Genomic DNA, 26,656 nt, shown 5'->3' with positions numbered 1-26,656 from the left:
AATTTTAACTTGGTAGAGTGATATTCGTTGCATCTTTCATATGGTGTCAAGCTTTCATTGCTTCTAATTTGTTGAAATGCCTTCTCCTTAGTTTACACATCATAAGCTGTGAATATGCAATGCTGTGAATATGCAATGGCACTAATGACGAGAGACCTCTAACATGGTAGTGTGATGTTGTTTGCATCTTGCATATGATTTATTTCTTGTACTGCTTCACATTTGTTTAAATGCCATTTATGATGAGACACTGTTAACTTGGCAGGGCGATATTTGTAGCATCTTTCATATGGTGTCTACCTTCCATTGCATTGCTTCTAATTTGGTGAAATGTCTTCTTCTTAGTTTACACATCATAGTACTGGTTATCTCTTCTGTCCTATTTTTCATACATATTACATCCTCCTATCATGTGGTTGTCTAACATCAAAGTTCAGTTCGTCTGCATCACGCATCAATTTGTTCTAAAGAACTAAATTGTTATTCGTTTTTCTTGTCGGCTTGACTTAACATGGCATAGAGAAAGAGGAAGAAACACAGAATGGCAGGGAATGAGAAGTAGATGAATCCTGCAGATTCTGCTGGTACTGATGATGCAATAAAAGGTCAAAGTCCAGCGGAAAATTCTACAAACACAGCATCACATGCTACATGAGTTGCAAAAAAATCCAAACAGAAACAAATAGCTGCCACCAAACAAGCAGAGACAACCCTAGTTCTTGCAACACCTACCACAGTACTACCAGCTGCACGACTTACTCGTGCGTCAACTGAGCTAGCAGCACGTTCCCAAGCTCCCTTGCCACCTGACACTACTTCCCAAGCACTCTTGACACAAGACGAGTTGGCAATATCAGATGAACCTTGTGAGCTTCAACAATAAGAAGGTAGTTGCTGGAGTCAAGTTACAGTTGCATGCTTCTTTATATGTAGTCTCACAGTTTGATGTACACTAACACTTCCTATGTTCGTTGTTGGACTAGCACCTAGGAGCAAGAGGAAACAAACATCAGGGATAATGCTCGATAGGTTAACTAAATCTAGAGGAGGAAGAATGGAGATCCGTTTTGAGGCAGGTTTAAAAAGGCCACGTGATGCTACAGAGTCAACCAAGTTAGTATCAGAGGCAGCGGTTGCCGTTAGGTGTCATGTACATATCCTCCCAACATGGATTCAGTACAGGAATGACAAAGACGAAACCCAGTTCAACACCTTCCTCGACCATTTATCTGTAAGTATGGTTATGTATGGAAAGTAGTAATATCGTCTTGCTCTGTCCCATACTTTCTAGGTTGCTGATAATGAGACTCCCATAATTTTCAACAGATGAGCTTCAAGTTGGATAGCCAAGATGATGCAACCAGACAAGCTTGCACCCATGTTTTCAAGTCTGCTCTGTGATAGTATCGGTATAACTTGAGGAAAACTCACTTTGAAGGCAAGGCTCATAGTGAACTTTCCCAAACATCTCCAGTGGAAAATATATCGGATGAAGACTGGAGGGGCCTTGTTAAGCACTAGTCTGATCCGAAGTATCAGGTACATTATATATATGTGGTCAGATCACATGTTGAAGTCCTATTTACACATGTGCCACACAAATCTATCTTCTTGTAGGTGAACTGTTCAAAGAACAAGGCCAACCGTACGAAAGTGAAATTCCAATAGACGACAGGATCTCGTAGCTATATTGCACACTACGAGGCTCTTGTAATTAGCTGTTGTTTCACTCTTTTTGCTGTACCATATTATCAGATCTATATTGACTTGTTCGAAATGGAGAGGAAAGCCCGCAAGGACCAAAAAGTACATGAACCAAATGCTGTGGAAATCTTCAAGGACTGTCACACCAGCAAGAAGAAGGGCATGACTACACCAGTCAAAGCCGCTGTTGTGAGTCCTTAATCCTCATGCCTTTTAACTACTACTTACTCTGACTTGTGCCTTGAACTGCATGGTTTGCAGCCAATGTCTATTACTCTTTTCAATTTTATACACAATTGTCTTAGCGTATCATTGCACCTTACAAGGTTTAAAAGAGAGGAGTGATGTTCCTTTGATCTTGACTCGTAATATAGTTCCATGCTGGACTTGCCCACACAACGTTACAATTGCCTGTTTGTCTGTTCTTAGTTGTTTTGTGATATGAATGATGTCATACTATGATTACCGTATTATAAACTTCGTCACTTTATCCTTAGCCCTCAATACAATGTGAAGAAATAGACAATACATTAGCGATGGTACATGGTCATATGTTTGGAACATGGTTTTATTATGTACTTTGCAATAAAATACAACTAGTATTTTACATGGGTTCAACAGAATAAGTTTTGTATATAGACCAAAGCTATTTTGTTTGGTTTTGCTGCCTCCTTAATATCTTCTGTTCTGGTACTACTAATGTAAAACCTCAACTTTTCAGTGAGCTATGGAAAAAATGGTGGAACCGCCACCTTCTGAAGGTGGCGAGGCAACTATAACCGCAATGTCAGCTCTTGCTGCAGTGGGTCAGTACCTGTCCACTAACAGTGCCAAAAGCACGTTCCTGCGTAATACTGGGTTGGTTGTTAAGGCAATATCGTCCAAACTGCCTCATGATCAAGATATGCAAGCTCAAAGCAATGTTGTATTTGCGCTCCAGACACAAGTCCATTCCCTAACAGAGACCCTTTGTGAAACAAGGAGAAACATTGCTCAATGTCGTCAAGATATGCATGGGTTTGAAACCAGACTATCAGACATTTGCTATGTTGTTCAGGAGCCTAGGGGAAATGAAGGCGAGGTTTATGGTGCTCCATCGGACAATACAGCATGAAAACGTAACAGTCAGGTCAAATGAACTGAGCTTCTGAACTTCTGGTGGTGCATTTATCTGCTAGACTGTTAAGTTTTATGCCAACCTTCCTTTTGTTATATAGTTGTAATTTGTTTTGGTGCGGTAAAAAAATTTATTCTTAATGTGCAGCCATCGGCTGAAGAAAATAGCAAGCCATTTTTGTATAGTGTAGGGTGTTCCCTATATTTGCACTGGTGGCGATCTTTGATGCCGAGTGGATGTAATCTATGCAATCGCCTTAATAGCCTAGCGTTAGTTTCAGCCTTATTTATTTCCTAGTCTTCTTTTTCCCTGGTTTGCTAGTGGCCGCAACTACCATGGGCCATATACGGGCCGTAGGATCCATGGGTCTCCTAGTGGCCGTCGATAAATGAGCCTGTAATCGGTGTGCCTCGGGCCATCGGATAAATGGGTCTACATGGGCCGTAATCGGGCGTAATTGGTATCGGCCCAGCACGGTAACAGGCCGTTAACAGACTGTAGGACAACAAAGGCTTAATTCTGTCATAGGCATAATGGGCCGTTAATGTGCCAGAATATAGGACGAGCTGGAAACGGCGCAACGGGTTAACAGGCCAGAAACGAGCCGACTCTTGCCATGAGCCGAATTTGGCCCATTAGGGTAACAGGCCAGCAATGGGCTAACTCTTTCCATGGGCCGAATTTAGCCCATTAGGGGAATAGGCCAGTAACGGGCCGACTCTTGCCATGGGCCGAATTTGGCCCATTAGGGGAATAGGCCAGTAACGGGTCGGAAGTAATCGAGGGCCGAAAAGAAGCCCAAGAATGTATGGGCCGTCAATAGGCCGAAAGCTAACACGGGCTGGAAACGGCCCATGTAAATCACGGGCCGTTAACGGGTATAAAGGAAATTATTGTTCATTATGGGCTAGAGTCACCGTGGGCCTGTAAAGGACCGAAAGATACGAAGGCCTCATATGGGCCGAAAGACGTCGTGGGCCATACATGGGCCGAAAGTGAAATGGGCTGGTGTTATATTCGACGGCCCACATGACGTTGTTGGGCTGATTTCCTTTAGGGCCTAACGGGCCGTGAGTTAACGGGTCGTAAAACGGGCTATTTGTGAAGAGACCATTAACAGGCTTTTCATGGGCCAGCCCGTTAACTTTTGACCAAGTCAAACGGGCCGACTTTGTAAGCTAAATGGGCCAGTGGTGGGCCGTGGCACGTTTCGACATATCATAGGCGCCTATCTGACCCACTAATGAGCTGACACGTGTTTCATCCGGCCAATAAGAATTTTACACGTGGAAATTTCCCATTGGTCGGGGCTGTTAACGGGTTATCGGATTCAAAACCCGACCCGATAGCTTAACGGTGTTCCGTTACGGTGGATGCCACGTGTCGGTCACCCTTGACGAAAGCACTTTTGTGACGCGCGATTTATCATCATGGAAGTGGACACTTCCGTGATGATAATTTTGGTAATGTCATAGAACACTTCTACGACAGCACAGGTATGACTATCTTGATTCTGTCATAAAATCGTCATGGCTGTACATACATGACAAAAAACGAGACCTACTGTGACAAACACATATCATCACGGAAGTGTATTTTTTTGTAGTGAAAGTGATCAGTAGCACAGTAATATGATAGTTTTGATAGTAGTGGTAACAGTAGAAGTAACAGTAACAGTGATAGCAATGGTTTTGTAGCAGTTGTAACAGTAGCAATATCAATAGTAACTTAGCAAGGACAATATGTGAAAAACTCATAGGCATTGGACCGGTGGATTCATTGGATGATATTCATCATATAACAGTCATAACCTAGGGCGATACAAAACTAGCTCCAGTTCATAAATATAATGTAGGCATGTATTCTGTAAATAGTCATACGTACTTATGGAAAGAACTTGCATGAGATCTTTTGTCCTACCCTCTCGTGGTCGCGGGGTCCATAAGGAAACTAAGGGATATTAAGGTTTTAATAGAGATCTGGAACAAATCATTAACACATGGTGAATACACGAACAACTCAAACTACGGTCATTGATACGTCCATTTTGCATCATGCTTTTATATCGATATTTATTGCATTATGGGCTGTTATTACACATTATGTCACAATACTTATGCCTATTCTCTCTTATTTTACAAGGTTTACATAAAGAGGGAGAATGCCGGCAGCTAGGATTCTGGGCTTGAAAAGGAGCAAATATTAGAGACCTATTCTGCACAGCTCCAAAAGTCCTGAAACTTCACGGAAGACGTTTTCAGAATATATAAAAAATACTGAGCGCAAGAAGTTCACCAGGGGGGCCACACCCTGCCCACGAGGGTGGGGGGCGCGCCCTACCCCCTGGGCACGCCCCCTACCTTGTGGGCCCCTGGTGGCCCTCCGATGGCCATCTTCTGCTATATGGAGTCTTTCGATGAGAAAAAAATCATAAGCCATCTCCTCGGACGAAACTCCGCCGCCACGAGGCGGAACCTTGCGGATCCAATCTAGGGCTCCGGCAGAGCTGTTCTGCCGAGGAAACTTCCCTCCGGGAGGGGGAAATCATCGCCATTGTCATCATCAACGCTCCTCTCATCAGGAGAGGGCAATCTCCATCAACATCTTCACCAGCACCGTCTCCTCTCAAAACCCTAGTTCATCTCTTGTATCCAATTCTTGTCTCCAAGTCCGGGATTGGTACTAGTAGGTTGCTAGTAGTGTTAATTACTCCTTGTAGTTGATGCTAGTTGGTTTATTTGGTGGAAGATCATATGTTCAGATCCTATATGCATATTAATACCCCTATGATTATGAACATGAATATGCTTTGTGAGTAGTTACGTTTGTTGTTGAGGACATGGGAGAAGTCTTGCTATTAGTAGTCATGTGAATTTGGTATTCGTTCGATATTTTGATGAGATGTATGTTGTCTCTCCTCTAATGGTGTTATGTGAATGTCAACTACATAACACTTCACCATTATTTGGGCCTAGAGGAAGGCATTGGGAAGTAATAAGTAGATGATGGGTTGCTAGAGTGACAGAAGCTTAAACCCTAGTTTATGTGTTGCTTCGTAAGGGGCTGATTTGGATCCATATGTTTCATGCTATGGTTAAGTTTACCTTAATACTTTTGTTGTAGTTGTGGATGCTTGCAATAGAGGTTAATCATAACTGGGATGCTTGTCCAAGTAAGGACAGTACCCAAGCACCGGGCCACCCACATACCAAATTATCAAAGTACCGAACGCGAATCATATGAACGTGATGAAAACTAGCTTGACGATATTCCCATGTGTCCTCGGGAGCACTTATCTCTATATAAGAGTTTGTCCAGGCTTGTCCTTTGCTACAAAAAGGATTGGGCCATCTTTCTGCACTTTATTTACTTTTGTTACTTGTTGCTCGTTACAAATTATCCTATCACAAAACTATCTGTTACCACTTATTTCAGTACTTGCAGAGAATACCTTGCTGGAAACCGCTTATCATTTCCTTCTGCTCCTCATTGGGTTCGACACTCTTACTTATCGAAAGGACTACGATAGATCCCCTATACTTGTGGGTCATCAAGACTCTTTTCTGGTGCCGTTGCCGGGGACTCTTAAATATGCTTATCTTGATGAAAAAGATATATCCTGTTATTATTAGTGCTAACCTTTCAGAGCATGAGGAAGAGAGATTATTGAAAACTCTGAAGAAGCACCGTGCTGCTATTGGTTATACTCTTGATGATCTTAAGGGCATTAGTCCCACTCTATGTCAACATAAAATAAATTTGGAAGAAGATGCTAAACCAGTTCGTGATCATCAACGATGGCTGAATCCTAAAATGAAAGAAGTGGTAAGAAAGGAAATACTAAAGCTCCTTGAGGCAGGTATAATCTATCCCGTTGCTGATAGTCAGTGGGTAAGTCCTGTCCATTGTGTCCCTAAGAAGGGAGGTATTACTATCGTTCCGAAGATGAATTGATTCCTCAAAGAATTATTATAGGTTATAGGATGGTAATTGATTTCCGCAAATTAAATAAGGCCACTAAAAAGGATCATTGCCCCTTACCTTTTATCGATCAAATGCTAGAAGGATTAATCAAACATACACATTTTTGCTTTCTAGATGGTTATTCTGGTTTCTCTCAAATACATGTGTCATCCAAGGATCAATCAAAGACTACTTTTACTTGCCCTTTTGGTACTTTTGCTTATAGATGTATGCCTTTTGGTTTATGTAATGCACCTGCTACCTTTCAAAGATGCATGATGGCTATATTCTCTGACTTCTGTGAAAAGATTTGTGAGGTTTCCATGGACGATTTCTCCATCTATGGATCTTCTTTTGATGATTTCTTGAGCAACCTTGATCAAGTTTTGCAGAGATGTGAAGAAACTAATCTTGTCTTGAATTGGGAAAAGTGCCACTTTATGGTTAATGAAGGTATTGTCTTGGGGCATAAAGTTTCTGAAAGAGGTATTGAAGTTGATAAAACCAAGGTTGATGTTATTGAAAAGATCCCATGCCCCAAGGACATCAAAGGTATAAGAAGTTTCCTTAGTCACGCCGGATTTTATAGGAGGTTCATTAAGGACTTCTCAAAAATTTCTCGGCCTCTGACTAATTTATTACAAAAAGATATACCATTTGTCTTTGATGATGATTGTGTAGAAGCATTTGAAATACTTAAGAAAGCATTGATCTCTGCACCTATTGTTCAGCCACCTGATTGGAATTTACCCTTTGAAATTATGTGTGATGCTAGTGATCATGTTGTAGGTGCTGTTCTAGGACAAAGAGTTGATAAGAAATTATACGTTATTCAATATGCTAGTAAAACCCTAGACAATGCTCAAAGAAATTATGCTACTACTAAAAAAGAATTCTTAGCAGTTGTATTTGCTTGTGATAAGTTCAGACCTTATATTGTTGATTCTAAAGTAACTATTCACACTGATCATGCTGCTATTAAATATCTTATGGAAAAGAAAGATGCTAAACCTAGACTTATTAGATGGGTTCTCTTGCTACAAGAATTTGATTTACATATTGTTGATAGAAAGGGAGCTGAGAACCCCGTTGCAGACAACTTGTCCAGGTTAGAAAATATGCTTGATGACCCACTACCTATTGATGATAGCTTTCCCGATGAGCAATTAAATGTCATAAATGCTTCTCATACTGCTCCATGGTATGCTGATTATGCTAATTACATTGTTGCCAAATTCATACCACCTAGTTTCACATACCAGCAAAAGAAAAAGTTCTTCTATGGTTTGAGGCATTACTTTTGGGATGACCCACATCTTTATAAAGAAGGAGTAGATGGTGTTATTAGACGCTGTGTACCTAAGAATGAACAGGAATAGATCCTACGCAAGTGTCACTCCAAGGCTTATGGAGGACACCATGCTGGAGATAGAACTACACACAAGGTATTGCAATCCGGTTTTTATTGGCCTACTCTCTTCAAGGATGCCCATAAGTTTGTCTTGTCTTGTGATGAATGTCAAAGAATTGGTAATATTAGTAGACGTCAAGAAATGCCTATGAATTATTCACTTGTTATTAAACCATTTGATGTTTGGGGCTTTGACTATATGGGACCTTTTCCTGCCTCCAATGGATATACACATATTTTAGTTGCTATTGATTACGTTACTAAGTGGGTAGAAGCTATTCCAGCTAGTAGTGCTGATCATACCACTTCTATTAAAATGCTTAAAGAAGTCATTTTTCCAAGATTTGGAGTCCCTAGATATTTAATGACTGATGGTGGTTCACATTTTATTCATGGTGCTTTCCATAAGATGCTTGCTAAGTATGATGTTAATCATAGAATTGCATCTCCTTATCACCCTCAATCTAGTGGTAAAGTAGAATTGAGTAATAGAGAGATCAAATTAATTTTTCAAAAGACTGTCAATAGGTCTAGAAAGAATTGGTCCAAGAAACTTGATGATGCATTATGGGCCAATAGAACTGCATATAAAAATCCTATGGGTATGTCTCCGTATAAAATGGTTTATGGAAAAGCATGTCACTTACTCTAGAACACAAGGCATATTGGGCTATTAAAGAGCTCAATTATGATTTTAAACTTGCCGGTGAGAAGAGGTTATTTGATACTAGCTCACTCGATGAATGGAGAACCCAAGCCTACGAGAATGCCAAGTTGTTTAAAGAAAAAGTTAAAAGATGGCATGATAAAAAGATACAAAAGCGTGAGTTTAATGTAGGTGATTATGTATTGCTATACAACTCTCGTTTAAGATTTTTTTGCAGGAAAACTTCTCTCTAAATGGGAAGGTCCTTACGTTATCGAGGAGGTCTATCGTTCCGGTGCCATAAAAATCAACAACTTCGAAGGCACAAATCCGAAGGTGGTGAACGGTCAAAGAATCAAACATTATATCTCAGGTAATCCCATAAATGTTGAAACCAATGTTATTGAAACCGTAACCCCGAAGGAATACATAAGGGACACTTTCCGGAACGTTTCAGACTCCGAAAAGGAATAGGTATGTGGTATGGTAAGTAAACCGACTCCAAAACAGTTTTTAAGGCAATATTTCTCCGTTTTGGAATATTTAGAAAAATAGAAAATAAGAAGCAGTCCGGGAAGGACACGAGGCCTCCACGAGGGTGGAGGGCGCGCCCCCTACCTCGTGGGCACCTCATGCGCTTTCCGGACTCCGTTTTCTTACACGATGCGTAATTTGGTCGGTAAAAATTCATTATATAATCTCCCGGAGGTTTTGACTCCCGTATCACGCAAAAATCTCCTGTCTTTGTTTTGAGCTGTTTTTCTGACAGATCCAGGACGTCATGTCATCTTCAAGTGCCCCCAAGGACCAGTTCTTCGAGAAGGTCATCAACCCCTACCTCGCGGAGGTGCTGCAACACCCTCAAACCATTGAGATGCGTGAGGGGTTGTTGCACATCCGCGATGTTGAGGGACCAAGGAAGACCGGAAGCACGGAGGCAAGGGTCGAGGAATTGGAGCAAGAAGTTTTCAAGTGTCAGGAGATGGTGGAGCATGGACTCGGTTCCATTCACATTATGATCACGGAGTTCACCAACAACCACAAGTTGGACGTCAAGGACATTGGGGAGGCCATCTTCAAGCTTCATGAGAAAATTGAGCACCTCCAAGCCCAAATCTATGACCTGCAAAATCAAAATTGTGAGTATGAATATAGATTCAAGAGGATGAGTTTGGCTGCAGATTTGAGGTTTCAGGAGACTCAGTCATCCTTCTATGATGGTGAGCCTATGCCTTGGAAGAAGGACGACAAGCCTACGCCATCAACAAAACCATCACCTTCTCCACCAACAAAGAAGAATTGAGTATCTGGTATGGGCACTCCCCTTGGCAACTGCCAAGCTTGGGGGAGTGCCCCGCTATCGTATCACCATCACTTTTATCTTTACCGTTTTTCTTAGTTCTATCCTTTTGGTAATATCTTGATCTAGTAGAATAAAGTTTATGGCATGATCTAGTTTTGAGTTTTGCTTTATGATCCCTCTATGTAATCAAGTCTATGAGCTATATATAATAAAGATTAGTGTTGAGTCAAGGGCTTTATTATTTTGCCATGATCCTAAGTGAATAAAAGAAAAGAGAAATAAATAAAAAAGGAAACAAAGAGATCATATGGATCGTATGGAGAGTAATGAGCTCACATAGAAAAAGTATGATGAATAAAAGTTGTTGAGAGTTGACAAACATAGTTTTGGTCATCGTTGCAATTAATAGGAAGTAATAAAGAAAGAGATGTCTTTACATATAAATATACTATCTTGGACATCTTTTATGATTGTGAGCACTGATTAAAATATGACATGCTAAAGAGTTGAAGTTGGACAAGGAAGACAACGTAATGGGTTATGTTTTCTTACATGTTATGTTTTCTTACATCTGAGATAAATTATATTGTCATGGATCATCCAACATGTTTGAGCTTGCCTTTCCCCCTCATGCTAGCCAAATTCATCGCACCAAGTAGAGATACTACTTGTGCTTCCAAATACCCTTAAACCAGTTTTGCCATGAGAGTCCACCATACCTACCTATGGATTGAGTAAGATCCTCCAAGTAAGTTGTCATCGGTGCAAGCAATAAAAATTGCTCTCTAAATATGTATGAATTATTAGTGTGGGAGAAAATAAGCTTTATACGATCGTGTGGTATGGAAGAAATAAAAGCGACAGACTGCATAATAAAGGTCCATATCACAAGTGGCAATATAAAGTGACGTTCTTTCGCATTAAGATTTTGTGCATCCAACCATAAAAGTGCATGACAACCTTTGCTTCCCTCTGCGAGGGGCCTATCTTTTACTTTTATCTCCTACCTTGCATAAGAGTCATGGTGATCTTCACCTTTCCTTTTTACATTTTATCCTTTGGAAAGCACAGTATGTTGGAAAGATCCTGGTATATATGGCTAATTGGATGTGAGTTTTCATGAACTATTATTGTTGACATTACCCTTGAGGTAAAACGTTGGGAGGCAAAACTATAAGCCCCTATCTTTCTCTGTGTCCGATTAAAACTCCATACCCATAAGTATTGCGTGAGTGTCAACAATTGTGAAAGACTATATGATAGTTGAGTATGTGGACTTGCTGAAAAGCTCTTATATATTGACTCTTTCCTATGTTATGATAAATTGCAATTGCTCCAATGACTGAGATTATAGTTTGTTAGTTTTCAATGAAAGTTTACGATTCCTACTTGAAATTGTGATTGAACTATTACTCTAGAATAAGAAATCATATGACAAGAATTATGTAAGTTGTTGTTCTAAGAATGATCATGATGCCCTCATGTCTGTATTTTACTTTTATCGACACCTCTATCTCCAAACATGTGGACATATTTTTCGATTTCGGCTTTCGCTTGAGGACAAGCGAGGTCTTAGCTTGGGGGAGTTGATACGTCCATTTTGCATCATGCTTTTATATCGATATTTATTGCATTATGGGCTGTTATTACACATTATGTCATAATACTTATGCCTATTCTCTCTTATTTTACAAGGTTTACATAAAGAGGGAGAATGCCAGCAGCTGGGATTCTGGGCTGGAAAAGGAGCAAATATTAGAGGCCTATTCCGCACAGCTCCAAAAGTCCTAAAACTTCCCGGAAGACGTTTTCAAAATATATAAAAAATACTGAGCGCAAGAAGTTGACCAGGGGGCCACACCCTGCCTACGAGGGTGGGGGCGCACCCTATCCCCCTGGGCACGCCCCCTACCTCGTGGGCCCCCTGGTGGCCCTCCGATGGCCATCTTCTGCTATATGGAGTCTTTGGATGAGAAAAAAAATCATAAGTTATCTCCTCGGACGAAACTCCTCTGCCACGAGGCGGAACCTTGGCGGATCCAATCTAGGGCTCCGGCAGAGCTGTTCTGCCGGGGAAACTTCTCTCCGGGAGGGGGAAATCATCGCCATCGTCATCACCAACGCTCCTCTCATCAGGAGAGGGAAATCTCCATCAACATCTTCACTAGCACCATCTCCTCTCAAAACCCTAGTTCATCTCTTGTATCCAATTCTTGTCTCCAAGTCCGGGATTGGTACTAGTAGGTTGCTAGTAGTGTTAATTACTCCTTGTAGTTGATGCTAGTTGGTTTATTTGGTGGAAGATCATATGTTCAGATCCTATATGCATATTAATACCCCTCTGATTATGAACATGAATATGCTTTGTGAGTAGTTACGTTTGTTGCTGAGGACATGGGAGAAGTCTTGCTATTAGTAGTCATCTGAATTTGGTATTCGTTCGATATTTTGATGAGATGTATGTTGTCTCTCCTCTAGTGGTGTTATGTGAACATCGACTACATAACACTTCACCATTATTTGGGCCTAGAGGAAGGCATTGGGAAGTAATAAGTAGATGATGGGTTGCTAGAGTGAGAGAAGCTTAAACCCTAGTTTATGCGTTGCTTCGTAAGGGGCTGATTTGGATCCATATGTTTCATGCTATGGTTAGGTTTACCTTAATACTTTTGTTGTAGTTGTGGATGCTTGCATTAGAGGTTAATCATAACTGGGATGCTTGTCCAAGTAAGGACAGTACCCAAGCACCGGTCCACCCACATACCAAATTATCAAAGGACCGAACGTGAATCATATGAACGTGATGAAAACTAGCTTGGTGATATTCCCATGTGTCCTCGGGAGCACTTTTCTCTATATAAGAGTTTGTCCAGGCTTGTCATTTGCTACAAAAAGGATTGGGCCATCTTGCTGCACTTTATTTACTTTTGTTACTTGTTGCTCGTTACAGATTATGCTATCACAAAACTATCTGTTACCACTTATTTCAGTACTTGCAGAGAATACCTTGCTGGAAACCGCTTATCATTTCCTTCTGCTCCTCGTTGGGTTCGACACTCTTACTTATCGAAAGGACTATGATAGATCCCCTATACTTGTGGGTCATCAGTCATCACCGAAAAGTATCCCAATTATTGTCACATTGGGGTTTACGGATCATAACATGTAATAGGTGAATATGACTTGCAAGATCGGATCTAGAACATAGATATAATGGTGAAAACATAAACAGTTTGGATCTGAAATCATGGCACTCGGGCCCTAGTGACAAACATTAAGCATAGCAAAGTCATAACAACATCATCTCAAAACATAGTGGATACTAGGGATCAAGCCCTAACAAAACTAACTCGATTACATGATGAATCTCATCCAACTCCTCCTCGACCAGCGTGCCTATAAAGGAATTACTCACCCCCGGTGGGGAGCATCATGGAATTGGTGATGAAGGATGGCTGGTGATGACGAAGACCGAAGGTTCCCCTCTCCGGAGCCCCAAACGGGCTCCAGATCTTGCCTCCCGATGAAGAACGGGAGGTGGCGGCGGCTCCAGATCATGAAATGCGATGAAACTTCATCTCCTATTTTTTCTCTCAGAAAATAGGTATTTATGGAGTTGGAATAAGGGTCTGCGGGCCACGAGGTGGGCACAACCCACCAGGGCGCGCTAGAGGGGGGCGCCCTGGTGTCTTGTGCCCAGCCAGCCCCCCCCCCCTCCGGTGGTTCTTGGTGCCAGTTTTTTTAATATATTCTGAAATAATTCTCCAAAAAGTTTTGTTCCAATCCGAGAACTTTTATTTCTGCACAAAAACAACACCAAGATAGTTCTACTGAAAACAGCGTCACTCCGGGTTAGTTTCATTCAAATCATGCAAATTAGAGTCCAAAACAAGAGAAAAGGCATTAGGAAAAGTAGATACGACGGAGACGTATCAATCTCCTCACCGAGGATGTGCCAATATCTTTTTGTAAAAGATGGCATGAAGACCATCCAGCTCCGGGGCCTTGAGATCCCCGACACTGTGGACAACATTCTTCACATCATCAGTTGTCTAAGTAGTCAACTGTGCGCCATTCATATGGTCCTTTACACGTCTTTGGACTTCCTCCAGGACAACCAGATGTGTACCATGAACCTTAGAGGAAAACATGTCATTAAAAATAAGATTGAATCATTGGATTAAAACTACCCACCAGCCTTGATTATTTTTAGGCGGGTTGTTCTATTCCTCTTCCTTCTGTTCTAGCAAACAGGTCAAAAAATTGGGTGTTGTCATCACCATTATGGAACCAATTTACGTGGGATCGTTGCATGTGTTGGATTTCTTCAAGCTCAAGTAAGTAGTCAACAGGTTGTGCCAATTCTTTTGTTTTTACCTTGGATTCAACATTCATTGCACCACTCATCACCTTGTCGAGTTCCTTCTAGGCTCTATGTAATCTCTTCTTGTGTTTCTTCGGTACTCACTAACCCCGTTCATGGAATTCAACATGCATGTATGACAGTTTTGAGATCACTCCTCCATCAGCACGAACATATGCATCGGCCCATGCCTGATGTACTCGATCCCCGAATCCATATTCTTCCAGCCAATGGACTTCAAATTTTTTTTGGGCCGGTGCACCGGTACTTGCCAAATTGTGGTGCTTTGTACAAATCAATAAAGGCCTCTGATCAGACTGACTGAACTCCAGGTTGACGATCCCGATGTTTGGGAACATCTGAGTCCATCTCAAGTCACAACAACTTTTCTCCACCCCTCGTCCGCAAGGGGACGAACTCGTTCATCGTGCTCACCGCCTGGTCCATCTGGAAGCACCAGAATGCCGCTGTGTTTGATAATGCCCGGCCTTCGAACGACGAACGACGATCTAGCTCGCACAATCAAAGGCGAAGCTCGCCTATGGGCACGTGCTGGAGCAACTAGGCTAGCATCCATCCTTCTTGTAACCTGAACGCACATGTACTGAGGCTGAGCACCCTCTTCTCTCTGCTCACGATGCACTCTACGGGAGGACTTCGGTGTATGCCCCTTAGAGATGCATCCTATACACCCCCCGCCCCTATCAACGAAATGATAAGCAACAATGCATATTCACCATAACAACAACAAAAACAAAACCTTTAGTCTCAAACAAGTGGGGTAGGTTAGAGGTGAAACCCATAAGATCTCGCGACCAACTCATGGTTCTGGCACATGGATAGCAAACTTCCACGCGCCATGTTCATGGCTAGTTCTTTGGTGATACACCAGTCCTTCAGATTTCCCTTAACGGACTCCTCCCATGTCTAGTTCGGTCGAACATGTGTATGTTTCATCTCCTTTGATTCCCTGATTTCTTGTCGAAGTTCATGTTGTATTCCTTGTCTTTCTCTTTTCAACCGAAGTGTTTTCAAGTTCTTTTTTTTGTTGCCTTTCGTGTCCTTTTCCAAGTTTTTCAATCTCTCAAGATTCTTTGGTGTCACCCCTTTGTCAAGAAGCAACTTATAGCTAAACCTCTTCCTCTTTCTTTTCCGAATCTCGTGACGAGATTCTTGTAAGTTGAGGAGCTTACTTTTATTTGCTTCAAGGTTTTAATAAGTTTAGCTGATAGTCAACTAGACCACCTGGCCCAAAATCCTGACTACACGACTGAAATCTACTCCCTCCTTTAGATATTTCAATATGAATTACAATACAAACTGAAATGAGTGAACAAACTCACTAAAACATGTGATGCAATTTTTTTTGGAACATCTTACGTTTACAAATGGGTGAAGTAACTGATTACAACTTGTATATATACATACATATTGAACTCAGTTCCAACAAAACAATGGTCATTGAACTCAGCCACTGGGCCAAAAGCTACATTGACGACATTATTCGCGTGGGGATCTGCTCGAAGCCGATGGCATCTCATGCTACAGGAGCAAGGTGCAGCAGATGTTTGCACCGGATGAAGCTCAAGAAATTCTTCAAATACCGGTCGGGGGGGCCGGTGGTGCAGGATTACCAAGCTTGGAACTATAAATGGTATCTTTTCGGTCTGCTCGGCTTACCATCTACGCATGAGCCAGAAGTGGGTGAGATCCGGACGGCCGGAGTCCTCATCCTTGGTGGCGGATCATCGGTCATGGCTGAGCCTTTGGGATACCGTTGCGCCAGGCAAAGTTAAAATTCATATGTGGCGGTTGATTCGAAATGGGCTAGCTGTGGGAGCAGAACTGTTAAGGAGGAAGATCAACCAGGGTGTTTTCTGCAGTGCTTGCGGCAGGGAAGAAACAAACTATCATCGATTCTGGGGCTGCTATCACTCGACCAAATTCTGGAAGATAATGCAGTCGGAGTTGGGAGTACCGGTGGCGATCCCGCAGGAGTCAGTTTGCTCCCAGAGTGCGTTGTCGAGATGGTTACTGTCGTGGTTCGCGGAAGCTACGGATGACGGGCGGGCTGTCATGGTACAGGGGGCGTACGCGCTCTGGCTTGCGAGGAATAATGCATGCGACGGGCAGCGGATTGAGGAGGCGGAGGCGATAGCGAAAAGAGTCGTCCAACTGATGGCCGAGTGGCAATCTATACACGGCCGCAGGAGCAAGTAGGACAGGCCGGCGATGAAGGAAAAATGGAGGCCAACTGAGGTGGGGTGGGTGAAAGTCAACGTCGACGGTGCCACATCGAGGGGAGGGGCGACAGCGGAGGAGCCGGGATGGTATTTAGAAACCATGATGGTGCTTTTTTGGGAGGAGTTTGCAATGTACTCCCACTAGGGAGTGACCCAGCGAGGATGGAGCTCCTCGCTTGCAGAAGGGCCGCCCAAGTCGCTGAGGTGTTGAACATTGCCAACTTACATATCGAAATGGATTGTAAGGAAATCGTATGCAAACTTCAATGCACGGAGAAGGATTTTTCACCGCTGGAACCTATTGTGGAGGAGGTCAAGAAAATGCTGGCCTTGAAGGATCTAACATATAAAGCCTGCTAGGCTACCCAACAACCTGAGGCCTCCGCGCGCGCGAAGCTCGTTGGCCGTGCGATCTTTTTTACTGTAGCAGTGTTTTGGCTGCTGGCAGCAGCCCCGCCGTTAGTTTTTTTCCACTTCCGGCTAGCAGTCCACCCCGATGACCATTGGGCCCGGGTGTATGTGGGGTTGCTTGTTTGAGAAGGTGGGTATCTGAGGTCCCGTCGCTCCAGAAAACGAACACGGTGAAAATCCTAGCCTACAGAGATCCTCATCTCATCCCCAATCCCCTGCCTCCTCTTCTCCCTCAATCCCTATCCTCTCCTTCTCCCAAATCCGCCGCCTCCTCTTCTCCTCCCCAATCCGCCTCCTCCTCTTTTCCTCCGCAATCCGTGAGCCCTCACCACCAAGAAGCCACGGGTGCGCCGCCACTGGAAGAAAAAAAGAAGAGGAGGTGGCACGGGGACCAGCGGCGGCGACGGCCTGGGAGCCACCCTGGAGCAGGTAGAGATGCGGGGCGGCGATGAAGGCGTGTGAGAAGATGGCCTGAGCGTCCTCGTCAAGGGCAGTTTTGGCTACCTCCTCCCGCCTCGGCTTGTTTTTCTCTCCTCCACCGTTGCTACTTCCTCGCTGCTCTCCAATGAGTGTCTCTGTCTCCTCTTATCATTGCCATTTTCTGATTGTATTGAAATTAATTCAAAAGAAAATCAGTTTGTTTGCTGCCAGTTAGTTTGATCTATTCATGTTTTCTTGTTCCCCATAGGATTGGGTTTGTCCGCTTGGTGGAGCAGGCAGGGAGCAAGTAGGTAAATATGGGAGAAGGAGAATGACCCTGACGAGATGGCTGCCATAGGGTCGTGACCTTCTTTAGCATGCACATCGGCACCGTCCCCGCGTCCGCAGCAGGGGGACGACAATGGCTGCAAGTGACGGCACAGGAGCCCATCTTAGTCGAGCACCCTCCCAGGTTCGTGTTTCTCCCTATAGTTCTCTTAATTTTCTTGCACACATTTTTTTAGGTTTGCATATATTCTTGCATATGTGCATTTTTTTAGTTTTGCCTCACTGCACAAGCCTTGACTGGGCCATGTCCTTTATGAACCTCCATAGGGAACCCCCACAGTTATTTTGTTCTTTTGATTTAATTGAGTTCAGTAGATTAGCAAAGGGTCTTTTGATTTTGTTGAGTTTAGTATATTAGTAAAGGGTCTTTTGATTTCGTTGGCCATATAGGATTTTACTACTGTTATGGCAAAAGAAGGCTAAAGCTGGGAAAGACAACAATGTCAGGAGCCGGCCGAGGTAAAGAGACCTAAGTTGACAAGCAGGGTTGTGCAGTTATTTTTCTCTGCTATTCATTGAGCATATCAGGAGATTGATAGACAGTGTGAGAACTGGTACATAAAATAATTTCTTCTGAATCACATAGTGGTTCCTAACATTTAGCATTTCTAAAATTTGCCATTTTTAGCTAGATCCAAAATGCAGAGAGGCAAGGTTTATTTTCCTGGAGGTCCTATATTGCAGCTGGTGCTATTTTGTTATGTCAAATTGTGTATTTTTCCAGCTTCCCTTCCTCATGTATGAGGTGAGTACTAATTTCACTTCCTTTCCCCGCCTATGATTAATCCTCTTTGTAACCCCAATAGGGTTCTTATTTATTGTCTATATGTATTTACAATATTTGATTACGACCCCAATGAGGATAAAGCGATTTTAATATTTTTTGTGGGTGTGTGCAGCTTGTCTATGGTGGGATGGGGATTCGGAGGATAAATGTTATGGCAGTAAGGAGGTCAAGCGTGAGACGTCACATGTCAAGGGGATTTACTATTTAGTCTCTTCTAATCAGGTGAAGAGATACTGCTGGTTTAAACGGAATCCATACTTTAACATGATTTCTCCCAATTCAACAAAGTCAGGTACTACTCATGTTCTTTCATGGTATGGCTTATGTGACTACGAAGTATAATACTTTCTGTTATTTCTTTGATCCCCCAATACAGGTACTACTCATGTTCTTTCATGGTATGGCTTATGTGACTATGAAGTATAATACTTTCTGTTATTTCTTTTATCCCCCAATACTGTTAGCTTTCTAGATAAATTCAAAATTCACTGACCTGGAGATCTCTCACTTAATTTGCAGCTATGGAGCTACTCGAGGCAGCATAACATTATCCCACACGGAGATGGGGATGGCCATGCCCGTGCTGATGCCGTCGGCCGTCGGTGAGAGCATCACCGTCAACAACGGCTCCAGCGACCTCTCCAGGAGCTTCTCCATGAGCTCCTCGGGTGACACCAACTCCAACATCATGTTCTTCATGCCCGGAAGCAAAAAAGCGAAGGTGCTCATCGACAGCGACGATGGCATGGTCACCAGCCTCAGCAAAATCGAATCCCAAGTAGGACAAGCTTCACATGTATACACTTCACATCCATCCGCACTCTGCTCCCCGTCAATTGTTTAATGCTACAGTTCTAACCTTGGACCAAATTCAGTTTGGCATGTCAACCACGTCTTTAGACATGTCCGGCATGGACGACTATCTGCAGCTGCAGCAATACTTCGTCGCCTACACAGTCTGCACCAAGCGTGGCTGCGCCACTCACCCACGAAGCATCGCTGAGAGGATTAGTTAATTTCCTACAACATTTTTGGTGTTTGTCTTGGTGCGACATGTTTGTACTGAATATTTTTCTTTCTTATGCTGTTTAGGAAAGAAGAGCAAGGAATAGCAAGAGGCTAAGGAGGCTGCAAGACCTCGTGCCCAATATGGACAAGGTAACTAAATCAGTTGAATTGATGCACACTGCCAATTCTGTCACCATAAAGTTGGGTGCCATCTGGCATCTGCAGAGTATCAAAGCTTCTTCTAGATCAAAGAAAGCTAATCCAGAATCAACCATAGTCAGTGCAAGAAGGTTATACAGGGCAGATGATATTTCATCAGAGAGGTTTGTCACTTTGCCTTATTTGTCCAGGGCCTACTATTCACTTCATTATTGTTGATCCACATCATTATTGTCATACTACTATGATTCCCAATAACCTTTTGGTTTGTGCATTTGGTATTTAATATTTCTTTGTTGTTTGATCCAGGTATACTACAGTGAAAATATAATAAGTGTGCCAGTTTGTGATGGTTGAGGGGAAATGTGAGGTTATAGCAAAGAATGACATTCCAAATTCAAATCTTCCGGTAGTGGTTGAGCATGCCTTTTACTGTGAACATTTATATGATCCTGATGCTGGAGCTCTTAAGCAGGTTAGTTATTGCCAACATTCATCTTTTGATTTCTCCAGTTTTGCATTTATTTTGTGAGAAACTGCTTCAGGTAGTTGACTGAGCATGTCTTTTCTTTTAACCAGCTACCGACAAATGTTAAGCTCATGACCTTGACAAGGAAGGCGCATGCTGCAAAAAAGAATGAAGGCAAGTAGATTTGTGACGATGAGCAAGCTGGTTCAGACAAACAGAACGCAACACCAGAGAACTGTCTTGCAACCCTTGATATTTTTGCTGGTTGTGGAGGTTTGTCTGAAGGGTAGTAGCTATCTGGTAATTATATTTCCATCTGCATGTTTATTATTAGATGCTTGCTGGTAGATAGAACAAACTTGACCTCCACATACTTTCTGATCATTTGACAGTACTGGCGCACCATGTACAAATTGGGCAAATGGATATGAAGAACCTGCCAGGCAAGCATTTGGTGAAAATCATCCAGAGGCAGTGGCATTAGTGGAGAACTGCAATGTGATTCTAAAGTATGCAACCCCCCTTTTTCTCCTTTGGACGTACTAAACCTATTGTTACTGTATCTCCCAACTCATTTGTGACTCGGGTTTGTTTCTTGAAGTATTCTCAAATCTGCATCTCCTCTCTTCAGGTTGTGGTCAGGGAGGCAAAGCGAAGGGCAACCTCCAGAGTGTCGCGGAAGAGTGGTGTGAGTAGAGGGTGTTGCGGAAGAGTGTCACGCAAATAAGTGGGTGGGGGAAGGAAGCAGAGCAGGCAATGCCCCTATTTATATTTGGCGTTGGCATGTCCAGATCGATGGGCCAAAGCTCATTGTGAGCTCCTCCTCCTTCACTCGATTTCTTCTTCCATGCATGCACAGCTTTGTCTATATTTCTGTGGTATAATATGTTCTGAAACAGTGTGCTATTATTGAACTATGTTACTCTGTTTCTTTTCTGAAGTAGGAAGTGATGAATCGAACAAGGAGGAAGGGTAACACGATGACGTGTTTGGTCTTCAGCCATTTCTTTACTAAGAAACCCAGGTTAGGATTGTCTAAATGTCCAGAAGCTCAATCTTACTACTAAATGTAGTTATTCGCTTCATTAGTGGAATGGCTATCTTCTATCGTCAGATCTATGATACAAGACTAAGTTTTTCTATGATTTGTATTAGTGTGATCCATACATTAAATGGTGAAGGATTACTACTACTATATCAGTTTAGGTCTAATCTAGAGTTTAGACTTCCATTTTTTGCGGGGATCTAGAGTTTAGGCTTGACTAATCTTTATAGCAGTTTGTTCATGTGAAAATTATGACTGATACAAACTAGATGTTATTATATAATATCGGGACAAGATACTAACCTACCATTATGCAAAAAAGAAAAACATAATACTGATCTGCCGCTAACAAACGATGTCACAACTTAGACAATCTCTGAGGTCGAATTTCTGTTTTCCAACAATGGGTTTTTCATTTCTATCCTACTACTTATAGCTGGATTAATGCATTTATCTCTCTCTATCTCCGTTTCTGTTGTTACTTACTGCCCTTTTAAGTTTTCTATTCCCAGTTGGTTTCATTTTTTATTTGCTAACATCCACAAAAATGAATATCCACTTTATTTTTTTATTCCTGGAGTGCCGAAGGTGGAGCGGCGACGAGAGCTGGCCATTTGTTAACAGTCGCAGACACGCGTGTACCCTGCTCGCTGGCCGTTGCAAACTGAACGGCTATATGCATTAAATGGCCATACACAAAGCTAGCTTGCACAGTAATCGGAGGAGTTGAACTAGGTTGAGCTGCTGCTTCATATGGCCTGGAACGCCAAGCCGTCTTCTGTGTTGTCGTCGCGGGCACCACGGGACCGTCTTGGCCTTCTTCCGTGTCACCATCGAGAGCTAGCAGGAAATGTGTGTCGAGAGGCACATGAATACACCCGTGGATTGTTTTTCAGCGTGCTCAGTTTTAAAAAACGAGTTATGCAGTTCTTTTTTAATACAGAGAAAAAATGATAATTTTGCAAGTACTACAGTATTAAGATCACTGTTTTTAATACTGTAATTTAAACCACAGTTTTTAGTGGTAGCCAAACAGCTCACTGTAATTAAAACTGTGTTAATCTCAAAAACTGTGTTATTCTCAAAATACATAGAAAGTACTTTGCTATCAAACAGGGCTACAAGTGCAGATTTCCTTGAAGATAGTATATTTTATAATTGTATTGCCAACGTGCTTCCATAGTTTTATCACCACAAAATAATTCTAGCTGCTTCCATAGTAAGGTAACAATAATCTGTGTTATAGCAGAATATAGATGTAGTGTGCTTGTCTCAATATAATGCAGAGTTTAGAAATGAACTAAAATCTGTGAGCAGGAAGTAATAGGCTTATTTTCCAGTTAGAAAAATATATGTACTGTAGCATCATGTATTCAGGTAATCCCTTGTATTTTTTCACCAGGTTCATGTTTTATACATTGTCCATACACCCACGTAAACTAAAGTTTGTAGTGTCAGCACTAAATAGGGGCACAACTTAGTATGGGTAGAAAAATAAGAGCTTGTGAAAAGAATAGTATCTCTATTACAAGATAAGAATGACTCTTTGGTTTTATGCTGATGTGTGAAAGCACCCCATTATCATGCAAATAGTACCAGGTTTAGAGCCTTGATTATGGCGGCTATAAACCCAAAACAATCCATCTTATTATTTAGTATACAAAGCGCGTTCTGGTGGGAATGACTCCAATTAGAATTCTAGCTGTCGGCATATATCTGATTGGTCCCGGATTGAAAATCTCAATTGTCAGGACTTGCTTGTATGCATTCCTAAATAGTGTAAAACTGAAGCTTGCTGCTCGTGAGGTGTCAGCCATAAACATGTATTATGGCCATTGTTTATACGGTGAAGTGCCTAAAAAATAGAGTTACAGTAGGGTTTTTACCCTACTGTGTTTGCTAAAAAAAGTGCCTAAAATTCAGTGACCATAGCTTTCCACTTTAGCTCAAAAACTGGATGGCAAAATAGAGTTTGCCCATTTCATATCTATGTTGTCTTATTAGGAAAATAGAGTTTGTTTTATAGCTGATGCTTAATATGTTTCATCGACTGGTATGCTCTAACTTTAGCTCATAAACTGGATGGCAAATGCTAATTCTGATGGAGCTTTTGCCACTTATTGTTTTATGGTTGTCTAGACAGCTGATGGCATGCTTCTTTTTGTGAATTGTCAATTCTTTTGTACAGGGTCCCTCGGCTACTTATGTTTTGCCAGACAATGAGAGTATGTAGATAGCATGTATGGTTTTTACATTGCTTTGCGCAGGTTGAGATGCATTACATGATGTTTTCCTTTTACATTTATGAGTATTATAGAGTCCTTTCTTTTTCCACAAGGGGCAGTAGTTGTGCCATTTGATTCGAAGGACAAAGAGTTGATCACAAATGGGTAGCATTCAGGATATATACACAAAAGAGTATAGAACCAAATTATATGATGTAGTTGACTACTATTTCTATTAACTTCTCCTGTACACAATGTTCACGAGTTCATGTATTAAGTACATTTTATTGTGTCACTTGTGTTTACTCTTTTTTTAATGCAAGTTTACAGCTACTCGGAATTCCTAATTGTAGACTCAACTATCTTGACCTACCGATGATCTAATTTGTGGCATTATTACCTTAATAAAATATTTGCATTTAATTTTCTTTTTATATAGGGGTATAAGTTCTTACCAAATGTACTCAAATATACGGTTACTGAAAAATGCAAATATTTTCAACACGAACATGATTTTAAATAGGTCTTTGCGCCATTTGGCGCAACTGGTCATCTAGTAGTTGGAAAGTATCATGGGTTAGGCGTGACGCTAATAAAATTGCTCACTTATTAGCTACGGAAACAGTGTTAAATGAATTATGTAAGGTGTGGCGGCATGTGCCTTCAGATTTCATTTTGCAGACTGTTTCAGACAAGATCCCTTCGTGAATGGTTAAATAAAAGTGTGGGTTGAGTTTTAAAAAAAAAAGCTTAGCGGGCCGTGGACGCGAGGGATAATCACCAATGTATTTCTGCTGCTGGGTTCAACTTTGCAGAATCGGCCACAGGCCAATGTGGTTTTCGCGGGCACGCCGACCATTATCATCCTAGACGCGGATCCGGCTTGCCTGCAGCACGGAGTTTTTTTCTCAACAAAAAAAAATGCAGCACGGAGTTGATGTTTATCCATTACTCGGCGAAACGCACACGCTCTCTGCAGTACGGAGCCTCGAGCGTCCAGGTGCGCGCCGCAGCGGACACGAGTCCGATCTAGACGCCCGCGCAGATATATCCGAGCCATGTGTCACGCGGACACCACCCGCGTCACACCACGTCCCCATGCCACGCGCCGATACCGCGCCGCTGGCGCTCGCCGCAGCTCAGCTATTTAAACGCCGGCCCGCTGCCGCCGGACCACACCGGAGCCGAGCAGGAAGAGCACGTCGAATCAGCCAGCAGCGAGCATATATACATACGCGTGTGAAGTGCAGTGAAGGCAGGCAGGATGTCGGGGGCACAGGGAGCGCACCCGGTCGGGGAGACGACGCCGACGACGTACGGGTCGGTGGGCGGCGGGGAGAACCGCACGCGCACGGACCTGCGGTCGCGGGAGGACCAGGGCAACATCCAGATCGATAAGGTGCAGGACAAGGTGGAGGACGCCGCGTCGCGCAAGGTCGACGACAGCGCCTTCGCCGCCAGGAAGGAACCGGGCCAGGCCGGCGACGCCGGGGCGACCGGCACCGGCGCGTGATCTGGGTTCTCTGTGGCACCCTGCCGCGCGCGGGTGCGTTGTGTTGTGTAGCGAGTTGTGTTCTGTAAAAGAGTCTCTGCGTGCGAGCTCACAATAATAAGAACTGCTTCTCAGTTTGCTTAGCAAGACCATTAATTTTCTGTTCGTGCAAACACTCTGCTATCTTTTTAGATTAGATAGGCTGCAAATGTTCAGATCAACCCGGGCGAGACCGATAGATTCCTGTGGAAATGGGATAGATTCCTGTGGAAATGGAATGCAGCCGGGACGCACTATGCTAGCTAGTAAGGGCCGCTACGGAAGTGCTAGGCACCAATGAATTCTAGAAATGTAGAGGAGGTGCGGTTTTGTCTACAGAGGAGTAGGTCTCGAAGAACGTGAGCGGCGATCCCATTGAGATGCCGAGAGTGGCCGGACTTGCCCATCGCTCCGAGGAGGCGAGGAGCGGGGACAATGCTAAGCGGAGAGGAGCGAGGCGGCAGGTTGGGAAGTGAATGTGGCGATGTTTCAAGAGTGGTACATGCGGCAGTATATAGTACATGGCACCTAGTCCACACGGAGTAAGAGCATCTCCAGCCACGTCGATTATGCGTTTCCAGGAGACCAATTATGCGTTTCCAAGAGCCCAATTTTTGTCAATTGGGCCCGAAATTAGCGCCGTCGGACCCATTTTGTCAATTGGGCCCGAAATTAGCGCCGTCGGACCCAGGCCAAACTGGAGCTCGGAGGAATTGTTGCTCGAGGGAATTGTTTTTGGTGTGAAAAAACAGCAGGTCCGCCGAGTCAGCGACCCTGCACATTGTTGTCCTCATTGCTCAGCTTTCTGCGGGAAATCAATGCCAAAGTTGCCGGCGGTTAGTCTTTTATTGATTTCTCATGGAAGGTGCAATGCGGCGACACGCATTCTCCCGTCACGCGTACACACGTTTACCGTTCCGGGCTGTTATAAAAGCCGCCTCCTCCTTCATCAATGGACACACTTGCCCCGCAGCCTCTCTTTCTTGCCGCCGACGCTCTCTCTTCCCCTCTTTCCCCGTTTAGCCACCGCGTGCATGCCCCGCAGATGGGAGCGGTTCCTCGGCGATGGAGCGGCAGCCAAAGGCTTTGGCCGCCACACCTACACGAATGAAAAGCCAATCTTCTCCATGAAGCGAACTACCCGGTGCCGCATGACATGCGCGTGCCGGGGCGGTGGAGGCTCAGTGTCGGGGGCGTCCCAATCCCCCCGCAACCCGACATCGATCACCCCGCCTACTTCCACGTCGAGATCGAGCGTGTTCGGACTCTCTGACGGAGAAGGAGCGGGACCTTTCGGAGTACGCCGTCGACGACCATGCGATTTGAGCGGCGTACTTTCAACGCCGACAGGAGGAGCGGCTTGCCTCCACCAACAACGTGTCAGTGGTAAGGGGGCGCAACAACAACGACGACCGCCGTTTGTGGTGGGCGCCTCCGGCCGCACGCTTCACGCCGTCCTCGAGTACCTCGAGGGTGGCAACGATCCGTCGCTCGAATACCCGG

At 43.4% G+C, this 26,656-nt stretch overlaps 1 protein-coding gene and 3 long non-coding RNA genes across 5 annotated transcripts; all 4 read left to right on the top strand.

Moving 5' to 3' along the window:
* The first annotated feature begins 17,912 nt into the window (after positions 1-17,912).
* Positions 17,913-19,046, top strand: LOC119271623. Its single transcript, XR_005134641.1, has 3 exons — positions 17,913-18,053; positions 18,320-18,674; positions 18,829-19,046. It is a non-coding gene; the product is annotated as an uncharacterized LOC119271623 (long non-coding RNA).
* Positions 19,047-19,685: 639 nt separating this feature from the next.
* On the top strand, positions 19,686-20,610 carry LOC119271622. Its single transcript, XR_005134639.1, has 4 exons — positions 19,686-19,874; positions 19,950-20,047; positions 20,193-20,358; positions 20,463-20,610. It is a non-coding gene; the product is annotated as an uncharacterized LOC119271622 (long non-coding RNA).
* A 164-nt stretch (positions 20,611-20,774) lies between these two features.
* Positions 20,775-24,099, top strand: LOC119271621. Of its 2 annotated transcripts, XR_005134638.1 has the most exons (4): positions 20,775-20,861; positions 20,984-21,164; positions 21,294-21,376; positions 23,586-24,099. It is a non-coding gene; the product is annotated as an uncharacterized LOC119271621 (long non-coding RNA). The 2 variants fall into 2 exon arrangements; XR_005134637.1 differs by lacking the exon at positions 23,586-24,099 and having other exon boundaries at positions 21,294-21,948.
* A 642-nt stretch (positions 24,100-24,741) lies between these two features.
* Positions 24,742-25,263, top strand: LOC119271620. The gene has a single exon (XM_037553373.1). The coding sequence runs from the start codon at positions 24,887-24,889 to the stop codon at positions 25,133-25,135; it is 249 nt and encodes an 82-aa protein (XP_037409270.1). The 5' UTR covers positions 24,742-24,886; the 3' UTR covers positions 25,136-25,263.
* Positions 25,264-26,656: the final 1,393 nt, after the last annotated feature.

Source organism: Triticum dicoccoides, chromosome 3A (genome assembly GCF_002162155.2).
Source record: "Triticum dicoccoides isolate Atlit2015 ecotype Zavitan chromosome 3A, WEW_v2.0, whole genome shotgun sequence".
Classification (NCBI taxonomy): Eukaryota; Viridiplantae; Streptophyta; class Magnoliopsida; order Poales; family Poaceae; genus Triticum; species Triticum dicoccoides.
This window is presented reverse-complemented; position numbering and strand designations above follow the sequence as displayed.

Bases quoted from the DNA above. Each gene is read 5' to 3' on its own strand.
- LOC119271620 (XM_037553373.1), top strand. From the start codon at position 24,887: ATGTCGGGGGCACAGGGAGCGCACCCGGTCGGGGAGACGACGCCGACG.